This window comes from Momordica charantia, assembly GCF_013281855.1.
Source record: "Momordica charantia cultivar OHB3-1 chromosome 10 unlocalized genomic scaffold, Mcharantia_2.0 BLBB01000010.1, whole genome shotgun sequence".
Classification (NCBI taxonomy): Eukaryota; Viridiplantae; Streptophyta; class Magnoliopsida; order Cucurbitales; family Cucurbitaceae; genus Momordica; species Momordica charantia.
In genome coordinates, this window is record NW_028275158.1 from 12,468,145 (window position 1) to 12,492,491 (window position 24,347).

The window sequence follows — 24,347 nt, forward strand, 5'->3', positions numbered from 1 at the left end:
GTTAATGGACTAAATCGTTACTTTTAGAAGTTTAGGGGTTAAATAATTATTTTAAAAGTTTAGGCAATAAATTGTTACTTTTATGGGCTCATCGAATAAACATTTTTTTTATTTTTTTAATTTAATAAATTTTATTAATACTGAAAATGTAGGTTTTCAAAGTTAGCAAAATGCAGAGATTAAAATTATCTATAATATATTAAAAAGGCACGATCTCGAAAAAATATTTTAGGACCATTATACCCCTTTAATTTTTGCTTAATTACAAATAAATAATATATGTTAATAATTAATTATCAATAAATACTAAATATATGGAATGTAAAAGTTTTTCCTTTAATTACAATTCATGATGGAATCTCTAAAGTTTTGTAACTTGTCCTTTCGATGACCTATATTGTATTGAAGGGATATCTATATGATCCGATTGATTGCGTAAAGCCCGCAGTGGCAATGGAACTGGGGAAAGTATACAGAAAAGATAGCATTTTGGTGACAAACACTTCTCCCTTCATTTCTCTTCGTAGTTCTCTCAATTCATTGCTCTCAAAGAATTCTTCAATCTTGAAAGACGACTTAAGATGCTGGTGACGTATTCAAGTTGCAAGGAAGCACGTTGTTGGATCTATATCCTAGACTGGGTCGTTTCAATTCCACTTTGTGATGAAATGTTTTTTGTTTGAGCCATGATTTTTCATCTTTGAAATGATGATCTTAGAGTACAATTATGGAGTTGAAGTATCAGAGATTCCTAGAGGCATACTATCAAGAAAATTTGTGACTTGACGATTGGGGAGCCAACGACTGAAGCCCTACGGTTGTTCACGTCATAATTCTAGTTCGAATAATTTTCTTTGTTTGTTGACCGTATATAATATATATATATATATATATATATATATATATATATTGTTGCGGTATTCGATTGATTTCATGTGATACAAATATGGCTTTCTAAAATTCTACCATATTGAATAATAATATTGGTCAACCAATTATCAATTGAGAAATTTTATTTTAAAGAATGAGTCTTACAATAATTTTTTTTTTGTGTTTTATTTTTCTTTTATAATTAATTTATTTTTTATTTAAAATGTTTAGTGAAAATTAATAATTTATTGATCATAATTACAATAATTACAAACTTATCTTATTTTGTTTGGACAAAAAATCGAGTCCTTACCAATTTTTAATTAATTATAAATAGTAAATTAATTAATTAATCAATAATCAATCTAAAAGTTGGAATAAATTTTTTTTTTTTCATTACATTCAGCTGGAAGTTAAAAGAATTTTAAAATAATAAGTATAATTATAATATGAAATCAAATAATTAAAATAATTTTTCTTTATTGAAGTTTAACATTTTAATATACGACGTTAAAAAAGATTAGGTTGGAAAATCTTTATAATTTTAATTGAACAAAGCAATGTGTAGTTAAAAAAATAAGGATCTTAAATCAGGTAAAATAAACTTTTCAAAATGATAATATAAAAAATTGTAATTTTAACAATAAGAAAATGTAACCTAAATTTCATTAAAATCGTTGTATATGATAATGAATTGCAAAGATTAAGTGAATAGAATGTTAAAAGTTATAATATTAAATTAATTATATCTAAATATTTGTATATGCTTATATTTAATTGTAAAATATGAAAGGTTTGGAATGTCAAAATTTTATAATTTTTTTCACTCACTCAAACTATAAATTTGTGTCATCAATTTATTTCCATGACAATTTGAAAGTTTTATCTTAATAAAATTCAGAAAATAATTAAGAAACTTAAACCTATATTTACTAATAATAAACAAGAAAATAGTTTTAAAACAAATGTGAACAATATAGAAAATGTAAAACATCAACCAATTATAATACATATTGATTTGAATCATATTTTATATTTGGACTATCATTTTTATCGTTTTTAATTTTTAACGTATTTTATTAATAATAATTACCTTTAATCTTATATTTTTACAATTACATTGATTATAAAAATAAAATAAAATATATTTAACAAATTTATTATATTTTTTACAAATTTAAAGCACTTAGTTAAATAAATTGTTTTTATAAATCAATATTTTTATTACGTGCATTGCATGTGGTATTGAACTAGTATTTTAAAAAGTATGGATTACAATTTTTTAGATTGGGTAAAAATTTTTAAATACTTTTAAATTATAAATTCATAAATTAAAAATAAATTACACACATTTATTTTTTAACGACGAAATGCAAAATTTATAAAGATTACCTAATATATCTATTAACGTTTATAGTAAATACTTAGCAACCATTACAAACAAATATTATATTCCATAAAAAAAACATAAAAATATTTTATTAGATTCAGAGAGAATATAAATGTAACTATTACATTCAAATAAAAAGTCAATTATACTAGTAAATGAAAATAAAATGTTGTTTTCGACTGATTTCTTTAGTCACCCGAACTCAATATACAGTAGGAAATTTGCAATCTCCGTACACTGCATCACAAAATGACACCATTCAAACAAATCATTTTTAAAAATAGTTATTACAAGAAAAACATAAAAATAGATTTTGAAGATTCATGGTACTTACCGGGAGCTTTAGTGACGATGGTAGCAGCTCCTCCAAAATCGCATGAGACGGTGGCACGATTGTTCTTTTGGTAATAGCTGTTGAAAGCATATGAAGCGTGGGCCTCGATCGTATTAGGATTATAACATAATCCACCTGGTTGGATCGGATTGCAATCGGCACCTGTCCCACAAGCATACTCTAATCCTGTTTGGAGCTTATCTGTACCAACCTTCGAATTGGCAACGCACCACTTATCACTTTGGGTCGACGGCGTCCCACTAGCAGGTGGTGTTCCGCTGTTTGGTGGCGTCCCACTGCTGGGTGGTGTACCACTATCAGGCCCCGTGGGGAATTTACAATTTCCATACTCTGCGTCAAAAAATGTCATCATGTAGCCAAATCACTTATAAAAAATGATATTAAAAGAAAATAATATACACATTGAAATTTGAATGGAACTTACGTGGAGGTGTAGTGACAATTTGAGCAGCTCCTCCGAAAGTACACGTGCCATCAGCACGAGACCTCTTTTGGTAAAAGCTATTGAAAGCGTACGAAGCATGGGCCTCGAGTGAATTAGGATTGAAACACGCGGCACCTGGCTGGATTGGACCACAATCGGCACCTCCATTCCCACATGCAAACTCTAGCCCCTGCTGGAGCTTATCATCTCCAACGTTTGGTTTGGCCACGCACCACGTCTGACCTTGGGTCGATGGTGTACCACTGGTAGGCGGCGTCCCACCGGTAGCTGGTGTCCCACCGGTAGACTCTGGAGGAAATTTGCAATCTCCATACTCTGCATACAAAATGATACCATTTAGCCACATAAATTTAAAAACATATATTAAAAGAAACAAATATGAACATTGGGATTGAAAAGAAACAAATATGAACATTGGGATTGAAATATGTACTTGGAGGTTGATTAACGACGACAGCAGCTCCATCGAAATCGCACGATCCAGCAACACGACCCTTCTTTTGGTAATAGCTGTTGAAAGCGTATGAAGCGTGGGCCTCAATCGTATTAGGATTGAAGCACGTGGAACCAGGTTGGATAGGACCGCAATCGGCCCCTCCTACTCCACATGCATACTCTAGCCCCGACTTGAGTTTATCTGCTTTAACGCCAGCGATGGCGACACACCACGACGGCGGTCCACTTGCAGGCGGCGTCCCACTATCTGCTGGCGGTGCTGGCTTTCCACTATCCGCTGGCGGCGGCAATGGGTCAGTGCTTATGTTGAGTGCCGACTTAGGCCCATTCTTAAGTTGGTCGTCATTGAGAGCAATCTCGTACACCCTTTGACCGTTCGGATAAAAGAGGCCGTAATTCCTCTCGGATGTGGGACCCGGTTTCTTGTTCTCATTGAAGAGCGCAAACATAATAACGTATAGTGGGACCGCGGGTCTCAAGGGGGTCCCAGCCCCCGACATAACTCTACGTACCAAATTCCCGTTATAGGCGGCTGCATTTTCCATATTTGATCCGACTTCCTGATCGTCTCCATCAGACGGCCACCCGGTCTCTGTAACCAGCACCCTAATGTCATCGTATTGTAGTTTTGACATAGCCGCATAAACGGCGTCGACTTGAGCCACGAAAAGGCTGGAGTATTTGTTGCCATTGCCAGTATCCTCCGCGCCAGGGCTGTGTCGAAAGACAGCGTAGTCAAGGTTGATCTGATCGGAGTTATCCATGTATGCGAAGAAGGGGTAGATGTTAACCATGAGGGCGGATTGGGTCTTGCGGAGGAATTCGAGCATGGGCTTGATGACGGGCTCGACGAAGTCTGGATTGAAGGCACCACTGGAAGGCGGAAAGGAGGATGTGATGGCGGTGTAAGGAATCGGGGAGGAGACTTTGATGGCGTCAACTTTGAACTTCTGAAGGGAAGCATGAATGTTCTTCATGGCCGGGACGAGAAACGGCAGAAGATAGGTGGGGTCGGTAAACACTTCATTGCCGACAGCAATGGATTCAATTTTTGTGGCCGGGTAGAACTTAGTGATGTTGGCCTGGACCCAATTATCAGTGAAGGACTGGCCGTTGGCAGCAGAGGCCAGGAGCTCGTTGGGGAGACACACGATGACGGATATATCAGTTTTGGCAAGGGCGGTGAGGACAGTGGCATCGGTGTCGAAGATTTTAACTCGGTCGATTCCATGGTATTTTAGGAGCTTAACTACTTCGACAGGTGGGGCTAGGTTATCGGCAACTCGACCATAGTTCACCCCGAGATATCCCGCCGCATCTGCTGTAGATATGGCCGAAAGGAGAAGGTAGAAGAAGAAGAAGAATATTCCCATGTTTTGAAGAAGACGGGGAAATGGTCGTTCGTTTTGAGTGGGTCTGCCTTCAAACTCTCATTTTATAGAGACACAAAGTAGGCTAAATGTGGGAAAAGGGAGATATAGAGAATGGACAGGCTGTGGGATCCACTGATAAAAATAGAAAATTGCAACCGATAGTGTTGTTTTTTTTTCTCTGTCCATAAACAAAAATTAACATAAAAATAGTAATATAAATTACTTTGAAAGTTTCTTATTTTCAATTTGTGTAAATTAGTACATAAATGACATTTTCTGTGGTGGATATTAGATTAGCCACAAATGGCATCCGGTGGGAGGGGGGAGCCCCCTTGAAGGCTTATTGATTCATGGCAGTTTTCTTCGAACCGTTTATTGTCTAAATTGCTTTCATTCCACGGTTTTTGTTTTCTTTATTGATGGCCTAAAAAAAACAAAAATAAAAACAAAAACATCTCTCTCATGCGGATTTTAATTTGTTGCTCTCCTTCTCGTACAGATTAACGACATATATTTTTTTCTTGTTTCAATAAGTACAAAATATATATAAATAAATAAGCACGTTTCCTTTTATACTTAAATTTTTTTTTCAACTTTGATGCTTTTCTGTCTCCAGTTTTGTATTTAATTCTTTTTAATTTTCAAAACTTTTAAATGTCTATTTTAACTGTTTTATCATGTCATATATACTAGTTAATAATAGGCAAGATTTTGGTTGTAAAAAAACCAAAAAATTGAAGTTTGTATTAAACAATTTTTAAACAATAAAGTACTGACAAAAGATTAAAATAGAAAATTTAATAGTTTAGGTGCTAAAACAGAATATAAAAAGTCATAAATCTGTACTTGGTTTAAGGCTCTTAAAGTTTTTTGTTTTTTTTTTTTGTTTTTTTTAACAGAAAAAAAAAATCTATACATCCTAAAAAGTGTTTATATAAATGTTATATTAGGAATGCAAATCCATAGTCCTAAATAAACCTGAAGTAAAATACGTAAATCTAAAATAGGTTCATTTCAATAACCCATCAATTATTCCAAACATTATGATTAAGATATGTTTTACTAATCCCATCTCCCATAATGCAACTGTGTCAAAAACTAAATATATTTATAAGATAATAGTTTATTTTATAAATCACATCATGATTTAAGTCTAATTATTCGCATTAATCAACACTTTCAATTCCAACAACCAGCATGCAGAAAATATGAATAAATCAAACTTCAAGGAGAACTAGATGATGAACTCATATATTGTCTTAGAAAAGACGTCAAGGCCCCTACCACCGATCTCAAGTCAATTTACCATAAAACTACCTTTATTCTAAAAAATATGAATATTTCTAACTGGTCTATTTTTGTAGTTAAAAAACTTTTTGAAATCCAATAGAGACGGTGCATACTTCCTTATTGATATAATTTTTAGCACAAAATGACTCAAAAAATGGACTGGCTACCACGGTTACTTATTGGAGTCTCTAAGTTGGCAACAAATCTGAACCAATCCATTGTGAGTTGTACAAAGTCAAACTAAATCATGTTGCTATTATTAAGACCGCTAAATACCACTCGTAGCCTAGTGCAAGTGGAGTGTCGATAAGTGAGATTATTTTTAAAAAATATCGTAAGATTACTTATTATTTTTCTCTCATCCAATCTTATTTCTTTTTACTATCTCTTTTGTTTTTCTCATTTCATTTTTCTCTTTCTCGCTTATTTTTTTTCAGATTATTTTCTTTTGGCACTCTCTCTTTTTTTTCCTTTAGCTTCATTTTTCTTTTTTTTTCCTACTTCTTTTTAATCTACGCATTTTCTTACCTCTCTCTTGTTTTTTACTTACTGTATTTTATTATGCTTGCTTAATCTACTCCCCAAACTTTAGAGAGGAAGTAGTGTCCTTGATGACAGAAACGTGTAGAAAAAATTTGGAAGTACGTAAATATTTTCACATGAAGAAGAACGATTCTTTTAAAATATTAAAATAGTTAAGTTTAGGCCAGAGTGGCAGAAAACAATCTTCATCAACAAAACAATGCACTAAATAACTCGTGGCTTGATTACGACGACAGGGAATCATGCTAAAACAAATCTTAAGCTTCATCATTGACTTAAGACCCCACACAAAGCACTACAAAAAGATGACATTGGAAAAGAATGTGCATGCAGATCATTGGAAAATCATTGCTGCAGAAGCACACAGATAATCAAACAAAGAAGTCCGACATTGGATTCTTAACTTTATCAAGAAATGGGAATATGTGCATAATTTGTTTTTATAAAGATCTATTCATAGAAAAAACAGGTTGACTTCTCAAAATAGCATGCAAAGCCTACAATAGAACAGAAGAAAAATCTTAGGCATGCAAAAAATCCAACTAACTTGCCAGACTACCTAACAAACGCAAATATATATATATACTAAACATAAGCAACAAATGGGTCCGAAAACATTCCTATTCGCCCTTGGATTCATCACCGGAAAATTCCAGCTGCTGAGAAGTTGAAGGCGAGGTTTACCACAAAATATACCCCTTTTTAGGTTTAAAAAACAAGGCGAGGGTGGTTTATTCACTGAAATTCCCTATCCATCAAGGTGGGTCTACTATTGAGGTTTACTTGCTTCACTCATTCCATCTTCTAAGTAGATTGCTTTGATTCCTTTGGCAAAGTGCCCGCTGCTATACTTTCAACCTTGCTCAGCTTATTGATAACCCTTGTTTTCGAGGGCTGAAATATAGTTTTTTTTTTTTTTTTTTTGCATACTTTGGAGCTCTGTTGATTCATTCTTGTCCACGACACCCGTGTATTTGAACACATAATGATAATGTTAATGTTTGAGTAGAATACATCACTAATGCATAAAAATGAAATTTATCACTTTTTGGAGCAAACTTAACAAAAACATCAAATTTCAACCGTGCAGACAAGCAGCGCCTGGTGCTGTTTTCGTGGAGTAAGCAAAATGCTTCCTTTTGAACGAAGGATAGTAAGGACATTTGTTGATGTACTTATTGAGAGAGAAATAAGAAAGTGGGGAAGTAATAATTTCATTCATTAGTGCTCCATATAAATACATACTATGATACTAAAAATAAACATAACTATCTCCACGTAATTAGCTACTCAACTAACCCATAAGAATAGCAACTTAGACTTGACTACAACTAAAAAAGGAATATCAACAAAAAACTAGGTCTTTGACCAAACCAATTCAAAACTAACATTCAAACTTTGTATTTGTAGCTTTGAGTTGACTAACATTTTCCTCCTGACTCAAATGCTACAAACACCTTCAAATTGGCCAGCTTTGGTTTAGTATCAAACCAAACTTCATAGGGTGTCTTCTTCTCCAAGACCCTTGTAGGTTGTCTACTCAATAGAAAGACTGTTGTGTTTGCTGCTTCAGCCCAAAACTCCTTTGGCAAATTCTTCTCATGCAACAAGCATCTTGTCATCTCCATAATACTCCTATTCTTCCTCTCACTAACTCCATTTTGCTGTGGAGAATATGGAGCAGTGAGTTGATGCTCTATCCCATCTTTGTCACAGAAAGAATTGAATCTTTGCGACGTATATTCTGTCCCATTATCAATCCTCACCACCTGGACATTACAACCATTTTGATTTTCAATCCATCGGCTACTATTCAGTGAGAGATCAGTTGGTTGAGGTCTACATAATTCAGTGTGGCTGAGCTGTAGTTTCTCAGCTTCTTTCCAGATTGACTTCTGCAAACAAACTCCGCAGTTTGTTTTAAGCTCTTCCAGAATTGGTACTCTTATTGTCATCTCATTTTCCTGCCGATACTGCAACCCCTTTTGATGAAAATGCCCCAATCTTTTGTGCCTTAACTCAGTGTCATTCACTTGACACTTGAAAGCTATCTGCTCCTTCTCTAGTGGATCTAATGAGAAGCTCTTGTGTTGCATATTTATTTTGAACCACTCATTCCCATTAGAATCAGAAATGAGACACTTCTCATATTCAAAGAACACTTTAAATCCCTTCTCTACTAGTTGACCAACACTTAACAAGTTTTGAGCAATCCCAGGGACAAACAATACTTCACTAATCAACTTGGTTCCAACACAGCTTTCTATTGACACTGTGCCCTTCCCCTTTACTTCAAGATACTCACCATTCCCTATCTTCACCCTTAACTTAAATGACCTGTCAAGGTCCTTAAACAACTCTTTGTCACTTGTCATGTGATTGGTACACCCACTATCAACCAACCAACTGTCACATTGAGTGACTGATGAGAAACAAGTAGCCACAAAGAGTTGATCTTCCTCTTGTTGTACTGCAGCATGCGCTCCTCCTTGCTGTTGAGTTTTTGCTTCTTTACAGAACCTCTCAATGTGCCCCAATAAATGACACCTTCTACACTTCACATCTGGCCTTCTCCAACATCTAAAGTGTGGATGATTATGCTTTCCACAGTGCTTGCATGCACTACTAGCATCCTTTACAACAGACTCTGAGCTATTGCTGCCACTTCCCTTCTTCCACTTCTTCTCTCTTTCATATTCTCCCTGCTGCATTCTAGCTTTCAGTGCCCCTTCAATGCTTTCTTCTTGTTGCATCAACCTCCTTTGCTCCTATGCTTGTAAAGCACTCACTACTTCTATCACTTTGAGCTTAGTTAGGTCTTTAGAATTTTCTAAGGAAGCAATGGTTGCTTCATATCTCTCAGGTACTGAAATCAGAATCTTCTGAACCAATCTATCGTCAGATAGATCAGTTCCTAATGCTCTTGCCTTGTTAGCAATCCCGATCAACTTGTTTGAGTACTCCTTGATGGACTCAGAATCCTTATCTGGATTCTCTCGAATTCCCTTACCAAGTTCAACACCTTCATGCCTTTAATCCTCTCATCACCTTCATACTCACTTTTGAGGAACTCCCAGATCTCCTTTGCTGACTTCAATGCCATAATTCTGTTGAATATGGCGGGAGACACAGCTGCATATAGGCAAGCTAGAGCCTTTGCCTTCCTGGTGACCCTCTCCTTGTGAGTCTTGATCTGATGCATTGTTGGATTATCAGGAAGTGGAGCAATTTCATAATCTTGCTCAATTGCTTCCCAATAATCACAACCCTCCATGTAGGCTTGTATTCTGATTGCCCATGTTTGATCGTTTTCACCATCAAACACAGGTGGAGCCAGTGAAGAAAGATTGTTTGATCCTAACTCCATTGGACAAAACTCTCACAGGTGTATCACTTAGTTTCTCTCGGGAATATTTCACTAATCCTCACTCACTGATCCCTTAAGAATTTAAGGCTCTGATACCACTGTTGATGTACTTATTGAGAGAGAAATAAGAAAGTGGGGGAAGTAATAATTTCATTCATTAGTGCTCCATATAAATACATACTATGATACTAAAAATAAACATAACTATCTCCACATAATTAGCTACTCAACTAACCCATAAGAATAGCAACTTAGACTTGACTACAACAAAAAAAGGAATATCAACAAAAAACTAGGTCTTTGACCAAACCAATTCAAAACTAACATTTAAACTTTGTATTTGTAGCTTTGAGTTAACTAACAACATTTCACAATTCAAGGGACTTCTAAAGTCACGGTGAGTTTATTTTGCGATCTGTTGGTCAACAATCCCTTCATTTTACCTCCTACTTCCTCTTTTTTGCAACCTAGTTGCAACTACTCAATCTCCATTAAATTACCAACATTCTTGCATCAGAATCATCATCATCTAGGTTTAGAATTCGCAGAGTGTAATCTTCCAGCTTTGTTGAACTAGAATTGTAGTTTTACAATTATTTTACAGGCATTTATTTATTTGTTCCCATTGCATTTTTATTTAAGTCAAGTTCGGTATGTTACTGTTTTAGCAAGTCTATACTCTCTCCAAGCTCCGAAGAGAGGAAGGTCAAGTTAGGAGTACTTAGGTGTTTTCATTTTGTTGTATTTCTCTTATTAACGTTATTTTCAATCATTGGAAAGTATTTCTTTTATTTTTACCCATGTTTTATTTATGTCCAACATGAGTTAAAGGCAGTTCTACAACCCCTCACTTAAACGCTTTAGACAAACGTTTAAAAAGAGAGAGTAAAAAGTTACAGGTAGCACCAACCGCTGCTAGTTAACACCTTCAACCAATTATTTCACCTTATTTCTTAAAGTTGGCAATTACACAGTTAGCTCAGCTGAAGCCTAATAATGATAGGGTTAGGTTAAGTAGTTAGTAGGGAGATAATAATGGAGGTAGCTTAGACATAAACACATAAAATAACACTTTAGAAATATGACCTTGTTAATGATTTTTAAACCCTTGTTCAAGTTTGCACAAAGCGCGTAACAAGTGATAGAAAGATCGATCCCACAATGATTGATTTACTAAACACTTCTCTAATTACTCAAGAAGTAGAAAAGCAAATAGAAGATAGTTTAATGTTTAACTAAATTTAACAAAATAGGCAAACGTGCATAAATCTTACAATAAAACTAACTAGGAACAATATGAAGGGATCAAATCCTGCAGCAGAAGCGCACAAACGCTTGTGTTTCGATTTTGTTTTAGAAAAACTACTGTGAAAATAAAGCAATGCAAAGAACGATCGAGAACCTACCTTTAAAGATTGTTCTTCAAAGTAGACACCAACACCACCAAAAAGTGTTCTCCGCTATTCTCTTGGCAAGGATCAATTTGTGGGAACCGTCTTTTGAAAGTGAGGGAGTTTTCGAGAGAGAGCTTTTTTTTGAAAGAAATTGTTTCACCCCACCAAAATGCAACTCTTTGCATTTTATAGAGAGGGAGAGGAGTGACAACCTCCCCACCCATTATCTTCCAAGTTCCTTCCACAATGCAGTGAACCGGATTGTTAATTAAATTAATTAAAATTTATTTAATTTTAATTTAATTAATTATAATAATAATAATTAAATATTATATATTTAATTAAAGCTTAATTAAAGCTTTATTTTAATCATATTCAAATGTATATCGCTCTGGTAACCTATAGTTTTAATGTGATATCATTCACATTAATTGTAACCTACAGTTTTAATATGAATCCAATTCATATTTCTTATTATTTGAATCTTATTCAAATATAACTCTCATAATATAGTTTAATTTTGAATGTCGTTTAAAATTAACTTTATATTATAACGTATCTATATACATTATGTTAATTGTATCTTATATAATTAACCTACAATCCCTCGTTTAAACTGAAAAATTCAAATTCTTTCAAAAACCTTGATCCTTCTTTTACCCGTTGTGAGCTATTGCAGGGGAACCTAATGGACTTACAGATTAGAAGCTCCAATGATACGAGATTAAATGATTAAACTTATTAACTAAAGTAACCAACATTTGTTAATTGTGGGTTACTCCACTAAAGAACACAACTGCAATCTTTGCACTGTACAATATTTTGGGTCCATGGATATTGACCATTAATAGTAAGTTAAACATTCACGAGCGTTTGTAATTACAGCTGGGCCAAATTACCATTTTACCCCCGAGTTACATCTTTCACCTTAAGTACCACTGATCCTCTAATGAACAACCAATGTATGGTCCGACCATTAAACAGAAGTCCCTCTCGAACTAGTGAGAGAGTGGGGTCCCTTATTCAAGTCCCAAAGTCAGCACTTAAGAGAACACTCATCTACGTACCCTAAAGTCGGGAATGAGTGAATTCCATCTGGTGTAGTTATGTTCCCAACTCCCTACTCGGTCTCGTCCCCAAAATGGTAGGAATATTGAGTTGGCGACTTGGGCAACTCTCACACATACAAATCAAAGGATCATCCCTTATAGGCAAGAGTCAACAACTCACTCAGGATTGACATTGAGTTACTTGGTCTTCTTATGAAATAATAATCTATATGTCAATGGTGTTACAACTAAAGATTAATTATTTTGTGGTCCAATCTTATACAAACTCATTACTAGGATACCACACTCGAATGTCTCCACATAAACAATTTGGATTAAGTCGTTTGTAACTATTATAAAGTGGGTCGTATCCATAGTGTTACCATTATAAGATACCCAGCGTTACCCATAACTTCGACCTTTTAGGTTATTACTGAAACATTATCCACTTGTATATCGAATGTATATTGTATATTAATTATATCAAATATATCAAATATATACACTATATATTAAATATATACCGTATATCAGTTATATACTGTTACAGTTACATGACATAACCTCATATTTTACTTTATTGGATTTGGGTTAATGTAATTCTAAAATAAATATCAATAACAACTTTATTGAATAAATATTTGTTTTACATTTACAAACCACGAGTTTAGGATATAAAACCCAACACAACCAACTTTCAACTCAAAACCACGAGATACAACGGGAGAGATTAAGGTTTGATCAACGGAAAAGGGGGGGGTTGTGTATCTACTTTGACATTAGTGAATGATGCTTCAGCAACAACAAAAATGACCCAACTGACACGACATCTTCCCAGATTGCCATATTCAATGCTGTTAAAGTTTTACCCATAACAACTAATACAAGACAACCCAAGCGTATTGGATTACTCGAGCCACAAGCCACTTAAATCTAATCGTATAAGTGGTTCAACCGAAAGGCTAAGGATTAGATGGATTACCTTTGCAGTTGTTACCTTGAGCAGGCAGAATACTCACTATGCTCGAGGTCGGAAATACTCCACGAGTTTGGTGACCAATCAAAACAAGCATGCTCCGAGGGGTAAAATATGAAATCTAAGTTCACACAACTGAATTCGATATTTTGGGGAGAGGGGGGGTTTGCACACAGCAATGAGAGAAAACTCTACTCGATTTGATTGAATGATAATTCCAATGTCTCAAAAAGAAGTGGAACACGCCTATTTATAGGCTAATACCCATGACCTCTATAAGGAAATAACAAAATTAAAATAACAAAAATTAAAATAATAATTTCCTAAAAATTGAAAATCTTTCCTAAAATTGAAAAATAGATCAAATAAAAATTCAAGACATTCCTCAATTGTTCTTAGAACAAATTAGGAAAATATTTCCTAAAATGTTCCAAGAGTGGGTGGCAAGGAACCTAGATTTGACGTTAAGGATGGGCGCCAATGGGAAGAGGCAGCATCAACGAAAGGGCGCCCATAGGGGCTGGTGAAGTGGCATGTGTATGGGAGAGACAGGCACGCGCGCTGGGCGTGGGGCGCTAGCAGTAGTGGAGGGTGTGTTGGGGGTGCTGGCATAGCTGATGGGGCGCGTTGACATAGGCGGGATGTGCGGGTGGCACGGTATGGGCGCGCGGGTGGCAAGGCGTGGACGGGCGAGAGGGGCGCTTGCGAGGTTCGCAAGGTGGGGGGGGGCATCGCACAGGCAAAGGCGCGCGGGCGTGCGGGAGCAGGCGGCACGCGTTGTGAGGTTAGCGCGGTAGGGGCGCATTGGGTGTCATGGTCATGCTCGTCCAGTGCATGTCGCCCATGGCCACATGCCCACGACAGCCTCTTCCCTTATACTTTTGCAAGTTATTTACTTTTCCTTATACTTTTGGTGGCGAGGATCACTCCTTGCCACTTTGCATGTTCACGCCTGCCAAAGGTAAAATGTTTTATAATGTACCTTAGGGGGGTACACCTAGTCTCCTCCCTACATCGAGTTGTATTCTTGTCTTGCCGCTTATCTATTCTCTTGCATTCAAGCATACAATAAGCTTTCCAAAATGTCTTCAAATTTTTTCTAAACCTTTTTTCTCTAACCCTGTTTTCTAAAACCGTTTTCTCGAGAACGGGGGTGGAGGTTGCGATATATAGCCATAGTACCGCCGGCTGTCCGATTCTCGTTGGCTAACTTGCTCGTTGGCAGGAGCAAGTGCCGTACAATCACTTTGGGAGTCCTTTGAAAGGTGTGATTGTGACACTAGATATCAGAGCGTAGTGGGGAAGTGTAGGTTTCATTTAATGATGCTACATATTTATACAAACTCTAAATCTAAAAATAGACTCAACTAATTCCACATAAGAGGCAACTACTCCACTAGCCATAAGAATAGCAACCTACCTAATTGACTTGAGTATAACTAAAAATAACCCTAACAATTTCCTAGAAACTAGGACTTGGACTAGACAAATTCAAAAACTAAAGGAATCAAATTTGCAATTTGAGTTAACTTACAGTTTGTAATTCAAGCTTCTAGCAGCTCTTTCGTATGATAATAGTCAAGCATCGTGATTTTACAACTTCATATCACTGCCCTATAGAAGTACAGGTTAGCAATTCTCACTCCATAAAGAGAGATTAGAAGGAGATAATGTTCAAGTTTGAAGAGGCTTGGCTTCAACATGATGGCTTTGATGATATTGTGAAAGAAGGTTGGCGAACATCGGCACATTTGAACCCCAACAGTCTGGTTACAGTGCAGAAATGTATTGCCAGTTGCTCTGAAAATATGTCCTTGTGGGGAAGAAAGAAGAAAGATGATCCGTCAAGCGAAAGCTTCTTATCAAAGAGCAATTGACACTAACAAAGGCATTAGTGTAACAGGGAAAGTTTGATGATTGAGGAAGAAAATTTCTAGAAACAAAGGATGCAAACTGATTCGATGAAATGGGGGGATAAGAACACATCCTAGTTTCATCGGAAAGCATCTCAACGATGCAAAAAGAATAAAATTTAGGGGCTATTCGATATGGATGGTGTGTGGCAAACCGATGAACATGGTATCCTGGAGGTGATCAATGATTATTTTCAAGATTTATTCACCTCGATTGGGCCAAGAGACAGCGAAGATCATTTGAAGTTTTTTCGGAATATCGAACCACGAGTCACTGAACAAATGAACCAGAAGTTGTGTGCAGAATACTCAGAAGAAGAACTAGTAGTTGCTTTAAATAAGATGAATCCATCCAAAGCGTCAAGAGTAGATGGGTTACCAGCCCTTTTTTTTCAATAGTATTGGGGAGTGGTTAGAGAGGAGGTGACAACAGCATGTCTAGCCATTCTTAATAGAAAAGCTGATGTGGGGCTGTTAAATCATTCTGCAATAGTCTTGATCCCGAAGGTGAAGGTGCCAAAGTATATCTCAGAGTTTCGACCTATAAGCCTTTGCATTGTGATTTATAAGATAATATCCAAGACAATTGCAAATCGCCTAAAAATAATGTTGGATGACATTATCTCTCCATATCAGAGTGCTTTCGTGCCAGGACGAGTTATCTTTGTTGGCTTTTTGGCCCTTAATCTCAAATTAATTAATGTTTTGATAATAACAAACTTAATTTTTATTTTTTGATAATTTTAGTTTTTTAAAGTGTCCACAGCGTAGAGCTCGTTACATCGATTCCAACAACTGTTAGATAATCCAAATCGGAGCTCAAAAGGAGAAATTACGATAAAAACAAATTGGAAGGAAAAATACCTGAGAAGATGACGTGGACAGTTTGTAGGCTGACAAGTGGCAAGAGTCTTTTTAAAATATATATATATATATATATTGAAAAAGAAAAGAAAAGGTTAAAAAAAAAATATTCAAAAGTTACCACGATAACTTTGAAAAAATAAAAATTTTTTTACATCAACATGCTAACATGTGTCAGCGGTTTAAAAAAAAAATTTTAAAATTCTTACTTTTCTCACACATATATATTATTTTATTATTATTATTATTATATATATATAACTCTTATTTTTTTTAAAATCATCTCCATCCTTCATTTTCAATAATTAAGATCTAATGGTTTAAAATTAAACTTGATTTTTTTTACCATTTTCTCCCCTCTATTTAAACTCAGCTCCTCCTTCAAAATTATATATAATTTTCTTATTCTCAATCATCGATAATTTCAAAATTCTCATTTGCTAACCTCTCCAAGTTCTCGGTTTTTCTTTCCATCTTATTTGTGAGAGAAATTTATTGTTGTGAGGATTGAATTTTTGTGAGCTCAAAATTGTATATGTACTCTATTTGAGAGTTTGTAAGTGTGTTTAGAAATTTCTAACTCATTGTAACGGTGTGATCCTCACCGTGGAGAGGATCGTCTTTGCTCTTGTGAAGAGCAGTGTACCGGTTTGACTCCTACCGTGGAAAGAGTCAGAATTTCAACTTACAACTCAAGAGGTGCTTGGGAAGTGGAGTAGGACAGTTGTGTCGAACCACAATAAAAATTCCCGGTGTCAAATTTCTCTAACCCTCTCTCTTATTTATTTCTGCAATTAATCTTAGAATTTTATTGTTTGCTTTAAATTTCTCCTGTTTGCCTTAGAATTTATTTTATCTTACTTTGTTAAAATTGCATATCTCAAAAAGTGTATTATTTTTGTTTAAATTGGGCCAATTTATTAAAAAGTTTATATTTTTTTAATTAAACCTTATTCACCCCCTTTAGGGTTGCCATACCGATCCAATAATTGGTATTAGAGCAAGGTTGCTCTTGTTTGATAAACTTAATTGTTTTTGAGCTATGGTAACTTGAGGTTTCATCCCTTTTACCGATAGTCAATCTATTACTAAGCCTCATTTCTTTTTCTTTAATGGTAATAATTATAGTTATTGGAAAAATAGAATGAAATTTTTCTTGCTTTCTATTGACTATGATTTGTGGGATGTTGTTGAAGAAGGATTTAAAATTCCAACAAAAGATGTTGATGGTGTTAGAGTTGTAAAGCCTAAAGAAGAATGGTCTATAATTGAAAAGAAAGAATGTTCTTTAAATGCTAAAGCTATTAATTGCTTGTTTTGTGCTTTGAATGAAGTTGAGTATAATAGGGTGTCTATTTGTAAAACCGCTAAGGATATATGAGATAAATTAGAAATTACTCATGAAGGAACTAGTCAAGTAAAAGAAACAAAGATTGACATGTTAGTTCATCAATATGAAATGTTTAAAATTGATGAAAATGAAGCTATTTCCGATATGTTTATTAGATTTACTAACATTGTCAATGCTTTAGAAGGACTTGGAAAAGAATATTCAAATCTTGAGAAGGTAAAGAAGCTCTTATGGTCTTTGCCTAAACAATGGGAGCCTAAAGTCACTATCATTCAAGAGGCAAAGGATCTCAAGACTCTCTCCATGGACGAACTCATTGGTTCGTTGATGACGCATGAGATAAAGATCAAGAAAAACATGGAGGATGAGATGAAAAAGAAAGAGACTAGCATAGCATTAAAGGCCATTACCTTGGAAGTTGACTCCGAAGGTGAGAATGCCCTTGATGAAGATGATGTGGCTTATCTCTCACGTAAGTATAAAAATTTCATCAAGAGGAAGAAACAATTCAAGAAGCATTTCTCCAACCAAAAAGAGTCAAAAGGTGAAAATAGCAAAAGGATGAGGTAATTTGTTATGAATGTAAAAACCCGGGTCATATTAAAACCGATCGTTCTCTTCTTAAATCATCCAAGAAATCCAAGAAGAATGCAATGAAGGCTACTTGGGATGATAGTGATGAAAGTGGAAGTGAAAGTGAGAATGAAGAAGTGGCCAACTTTTGCTTCATGGCTCATAGTGACAAAGAGGATGAACAAGATGACAGTAAGTCTTGACCCCCTTTCTTATGATGAGTTGGTTGAAACTTTTGAGAATATGCAAAATGATTTAGAAAAACTTGGTTCTAAATATGTTATGCTTAAAAAGAAATGCAATGTCTTAACTAGTGAAAATAAGTCTTTACTTGATGATATTGCTTGCCTTAAAGAAAAATAAGCCTGATGTTGTAAATATCTCTTGTAATAAGATGTTCTTGATTGTGATGAGAAAAATGCCTTACTTAATAAAATTAGATTTATTGAGCATGATGGTTGTGAAAAACGTAATTTGATTAAATTGCTTAAGAAAAATGAATCAAATGCTTTAGTGGAACTTGATAAGGCTAAAGATTCTATTAAAAAGTTAACAATAGGTGCTCAAAGGTTGGACAAAATAATTGAAGTAGGTAAGTCTTATAGTGACAAAAGAGGTTTAGGCTATGTCGATGAATGCTCTACTCCCTCAAGTTCTAAAACTATCTTTGTTGAAGCATCTCCTAATATGCCTAAGTTTGTTGCTCCTAAGGTTGTATCTAAACATGCTAAAATTAACGTTGTGCCTATATGTCATTATTGTGGTGTTGAAGGTCATATAAGACCTAAGTGCTTTAAATTAAAATATGCTCAAACTACTTCTTCTAGAAGAAATTTATCTCACAGGGCAAAATTTCACAATGCTCGAAGAAAGAATTTCTCCAAGAAAAGTAGGGTGCATAAATTTGTTGTAAAAGATAATTCATTGCATAATGTTGTTTGATTTTCATGTGGCAAGTATGGACATAAATCTTACTCTTGTTACTTGTCTAAATTTTGTGCTTTCAATGAAAATGCGAAAATGAAATGGATCCCGAAGTTTGTTAATCCTAACCTTCTAGGACCCAAACAAGTATGGGTACCAAAGGATCAAATTTAAATTTTTGTTTGTAGGTTTGTTTGAAAACTTCCAAGAAAAGTAAGTGGTACTTGGATAGTGGTTGCTCGAGGTACATGATGGGAGACCAATCTAAGTTTGTCACTTTCTCCAAAAAGGATGGAGGTTTTGTAACCTTTGGTGATAACAAGAAAGGTAAAATAATAGGTAAGAGTAGTATAGGTAATGAATCTTCTATTTTGATTTGAAATGTACTTTTGGTTGATGGTTTAAAGCATGATTTATTTAGTATTAGTAAATTGTGTGATAAAGGATTTAGAGTTGTGTTTGATAAAAAGAATTGGTTCATTGAAAATGCTAGTGATAGAAAAGTTTTATTTGTTGGAAATAGAGATGAAAATGTGTATACTATTGATTTGAATGGCCCTATTAGTGATAAATGTTTATCGGTCTTGCATGATGATTCTTGGTTATGACATAGAAGACTAGGACATGTTAGCATGCACTTAATTTCAAATATTTCCAAGAATTCTTTGGTTAGAGGTCTTTCCAAGTTTAAATTTGAAAAAGATAAAGTTTGTGATGCTTGTCAAATGGGTAAGCAAACTAAGTATTCTTTCAAATCTAAAAATATGATCTCTACTACAAGACCCCTACAATTATTACACATGGACTTATTTGACACTTCTAGAATTGCTAGTTTTGGAGGAAACTATTATGCCTTTGTGATAGTTGATGACTTTTCAAGATTTACTTAGATTTTGATGTTAAAACATAAGGATGATGCTTTGAAAAATGTTTCTAGTTTTGCCAAAAGAGTTCAAAATGAAAAAGGATTTTTGATTTATAAAATTAGGAGTGTGGAGGAGAATTTAAAAGTAATGCTTTTGAAAATTTTTGTGAAGAAAATGGATTTTCTCATAACTTCTCCGCTCCAAGAACTTCTCAAAAAAACGGTGTGGTTGAAAGGAAAAATCGTACTTTGCAAGAATTTGCTAGGTCAATGTTACATGAGTATGGTTTACCTTTTTATTTTTGGGTGCAGGCCGTTAATACCGCTTGTTATGTTTTAAATAGAGTTTTAATTAGACATTCTTTACATAAAACTCCTTATGAACTTTGGCATAACAAAATTCCAAATATTGGATACTTTAAAGTTTTTGGTTGCAAATGCTTTATTTTGAATAACAAAGAAAAGCTTCGAAAATTTGATTCTAAGACGGATGTTGGTATTTTCCTTGGTTATTCCTCTACTAGTAAAGCTTATAGAGTTTTCAATAAAAGAACTTTGGTAGTTGAAGAATCTATGCATGTGGTATTTGATGAATCTTGCAATATTGTTTCTAATGATTATTTTTGTAGTAATTCTTTATAAAGAAATTTTGGAGATTTACTTGTTAGTGACAAAAGCAAAGAGATTGCTTCAAGTAAGCAAGAAGTGAGCGTCAACGAAAATAAGGTGGATGGTTTTTCATCCATGGCTAAGGAGTGGAAGTATGCTCCATCCCATCCTAAGGATTTAATTCCTGGTGATACCGAACAAGGTGTGAAAACTCGTTCCTCCCTTAATATGTTTAATAACATTGCATTTGTTTCTCAAATTGAACCAAAAAGTTTTATAGATGCCGAAAGTGATGAATTTTGGATTTTAGCTATGTAAGAAGAATTAAATCAATTTGAAAGAAACAAAATTTGGGAATTAGTCCCTAGGCCTTCTAATGCTTCTATAATTGGGACTAAATGGGTCTTTAGAAATAAAATGGATGAGAATGGAAATATCATTAGAAATAAAGCTAGACTTGTAGCTCAAAGTTATTGTCAAGAAGATGGAATAGATTATGAGGAAACTTTTGCACCCGTTGCTAGATTAGAAGTCATTAGAATGTTACTTGCCTTTTCATCTCATAAGAATTTTATTTTGTACCAAATGGATGTGAAAAGTGCTTTTTTAAATGGTTATATTATGGAAGAAGTTTATGTGGAACAACCTCCAGGATATGAAAGTTTTGATTTTCCAAATCATGTTTTTAATTAAAAAAGGCTCTTCATGGTTTAAAACAAGCTCCAAGAGCTTGGTATGATAGACTTAGTAATTTTCTTCTTGAAAATGCTTTTAAAATGAGTAAAATTGATACTACTCTCTTTATTAAGTCTAAAGAAAATGATATGCTTTTAGTGCAAATATATGTGGATGATATTACTTTTGGTTCTACTAATCCTTCTATGTGTGAAGAATTTTCTAAATGTATAGATAATGAGTTTGAGATGAGTATGATGGGAGAACTTAGCATCTTTCTTGGACTTCAAATCAAATAACTCAAGGATGGTATCTTCATAAGTCAAGAGAAATACACCAAGGATTTGCTCAAAAGGTTCAAATTCAATGAAGGCAAAATTGTCAAAACTCCTATGAGCACATCCACTAAGCTTGACAAGGATGAAAAAGGTAAATGTGTGGATGTAAAAACTTATAGAGGTATGATTGGCTCTTTACTTCATTTAACCGCTAGTAGACCCGATATTATGTTTAGTGTATGTGTTTGTGCTAGATTACAACTTTGTCCTAAAGAATCTCATGTGAATGCCATTAAAAGAATATTTAAATATTTGCTTGGAACTATTGATTTAGGTTTGTGATATCCTAGAAATGTTGAATTTAATTTGGTAGGATATTCCGATGCGGATTTTGCGGGTAGTTTACTTGACCGAAAGAGTACTAGTAGGACTAACCAATTTCTTGGTAGTTCCTTAGTTTCTTGGTTTAGTAAAAAGCAAAATTCGGTTGATTTATCCACTACCGAAGCGGAATATATTGCGGTTGCTAGTTGTTGTGCTCAAATTCTTTGGATGAAACAAACTCTTTGTGATTTTGGATTAAAGTTTGAAAATGTGCCTATATTTTGTGATAATACAAGTGTCATAAATTTGACTAAAAATCCTATACATCATTCTAGGACTAAGCATATTGATATTAGACATCACTTTATAAGAGAGCATGTGCAAAATGGTCATATTACTCTTGAATTTGTAAGCTCAAATAATCAATTAGCGGATATTTTTACCAAGCCTTTAAATGAAGAATGTTTTTGCAAAATTAGGCTTGAGCTTGACATTATTCGTTGTGATGCATCTTGATTTTGTATTTGTTATTTTAAATGTATATTGATAGGGGGAGCAAAATTGTGTTCATGTTTTTAGGGGTTTTTTTTTTGTTATTAATTTTTTTTTGTTCTTTTTGATGATTACAAAGGGGAGAGGTTTAATAAAAATTTACTCTAAAATTGTTTCAAGATTTATTGGTTTATTAATGAATGAATGTATCAATTGAGGGGGAGAAATTAATATTTGAATGGTTTTTAAGTATGATATTTTGGATTTACTATGATGATTATTAAATGTCTATGTATTTTTCTTTGGAAGTTTGTCATCATAAAAAAGGGGGAGATTGTTGGCTTTTTGGCCCTTAATCTCAAATTAATTAATTTTAATTAATTAATTGATTAATGTTTTGATGATAACAAACTTAATTTTAATTTATTGATAATTTTAGTTTTTTAAAGTGTCCACAGCGTAGAACTCGTTACAACGATTCCAACGACTGTTAGATCATCCAAATCAGAGCTCAAGCGGAGAAGTTACGATCGAACAAATTGGAAGGAAAAATACCCGATAAGATGACTTGGACAGTTCGTAGGCTGACAAGTGGCAAGCTTCTTTTTAAAATATATATATATTGAGAAAGAAAAGAAAAAGTTTTTTAAAAAAAAAAATTCAAAAGTTACAATGGTAACTTTGAAAAAGAATTAAATTTTTTTTATAGTTCATGTCAGCATTAAATGCTAACATGTGTCACTGGTTAAAAGAACAAAAAAAATTCAAAATTCTTACTGTTTTCTCTCTCACACACACACATATATATTATTTTATGATTATATATATATATATATATATATATATATATAATTCAAAACTGTTTTGATATGTATATATATTTATTATTATTATATATATATATGTAACTCTTAATTTTTTTTCAATCATCTCCACCCTTCATTTTCAATAATTAAGATGTAATGGTTTAAAATTAAACTTGATTTTTTTACCATTTTCTCCCCTCTATTTAAACTCAACTCCTCATTCAAAATTATATATAATTTTGTTATTCTCAATCCTCCATAACTTCAATATTCTCATTTGTTAATCTCTCCAAGTTCTCAATTTTTCTTTCCATCTTATCTGTGAGAGAAATTAATTGTTGTAAGAATTGAATTTTTGTGAGCTCAAATTTGTATATGTACTATATTTGAGAGTTTGTAAATGTGTTTAGAAATTTCCAACTCATTGTAACGGTGTGATCCTAATCGTGGAAAGGATCATCTTTGCTCTTGTGAAGAGCAGTGTACCAGTTTGACTCCTACAGTGGAAAGAGTCAGAATTTCAATTTACAACCGAAGAGGTGCTTGGGAAGTGTAGTAGGACAGTTGTGCCAAACCACTATAAAAATTCCCGATGTCAAATTTCTCTAACCCTCTCTCTTATTTATTTTTGCAATTAATCTTAGAATTTTATTGTTTGCTTTAAATTTCTCTTTGTTTGCCTTAGAATTTATTTTATCTTACTTTGTTAAAATTGCATATCTCAAAAAGTGTATTATTTTTGTTTAAATTGGTCTCATTTATTAAAAAGTTTATATTTTGTTAATTAAACCCTATTCACCCCCATCTAGGGTTGCCATACCAATCCAACAATCTCAGATAATGCTATCTTGGGTGATGAATGTCTTCGTAGCCTAAAATCCAGAAGATCCAGAAAGACAGGATGGATGGCTATAAAACTAGACATGAGTAAAGTCTATGACAGAGTCGAGTAGAGCTTCATTCATAATTTCATGTTGGCATTAGGTTTTGATGTCTTTTTTGTTGATTTAATTATGCGGTGTATCTCCTACGTTTCTTTCTCTTTTATAATTAATGGCGAACGGAATGGTTTTTTGTATCTTCAGAGAGGGCTCCACCAAGGAGGCCCTATATCCCGTTATTTTTTTCTCATTTGTGCATAAGGCCTTTATATGCTTTTAACAGG

General features: G+C 34.1%; 2 protein-coding genes across 2 annotated transcripts; one reads left to right on the forward strand and one right to left on the reverse strand.

Annotated features, from left to right (window-relative positions):
- Window positions 1–2,317: 2,317 nt before the first annotated feature.
- Window positions 2,318–4,925, reverse strand: LOC111025300 (glucan endo-1,3-beta-D-glucosidase). Its single transcript, XM_022303142.2, has 4 exons — window positions 3,494–4,925; window positions 3,040–3,375; window positions 2,595–2,945; window positions 2,318–2,497 (listed from the first exon to the last, which is right to left on the reverse strand). Exons 1-4 carry the CDS (start codon window positions 4,887–4,889, stop codon window positions 2,463–2,465), a joined length of 2,118 nt encoding a protein of 705 aa, XP_022158834.2. The 5' UTR covers window positions 4,890–4,925; the 3' UTR covers window positions 2,318–2,462.
- A 12,855-nt stretch (window positions 4,926–17,780) lies between these two features.
- Window positions 17,781–20,318, forward strand: LOC148208570 (uncharacterized). The gene is made up of 4 exons (XM_088119111.1): window positions 17,781–18,108; window positions 18,604–18,920; window positions 19,322–19,460; window positions 20,311–20,318. Exons 1-4 carry the CDS (start codon window positions 17,781–17,783, stop codon window positions 20,316–20,318), a joined length of 792 nt encoding a protein of 263 aa, XP_087975237.1.
- Window positions 20,319–24,347: the final 4,029 nt, after the last annotated feature.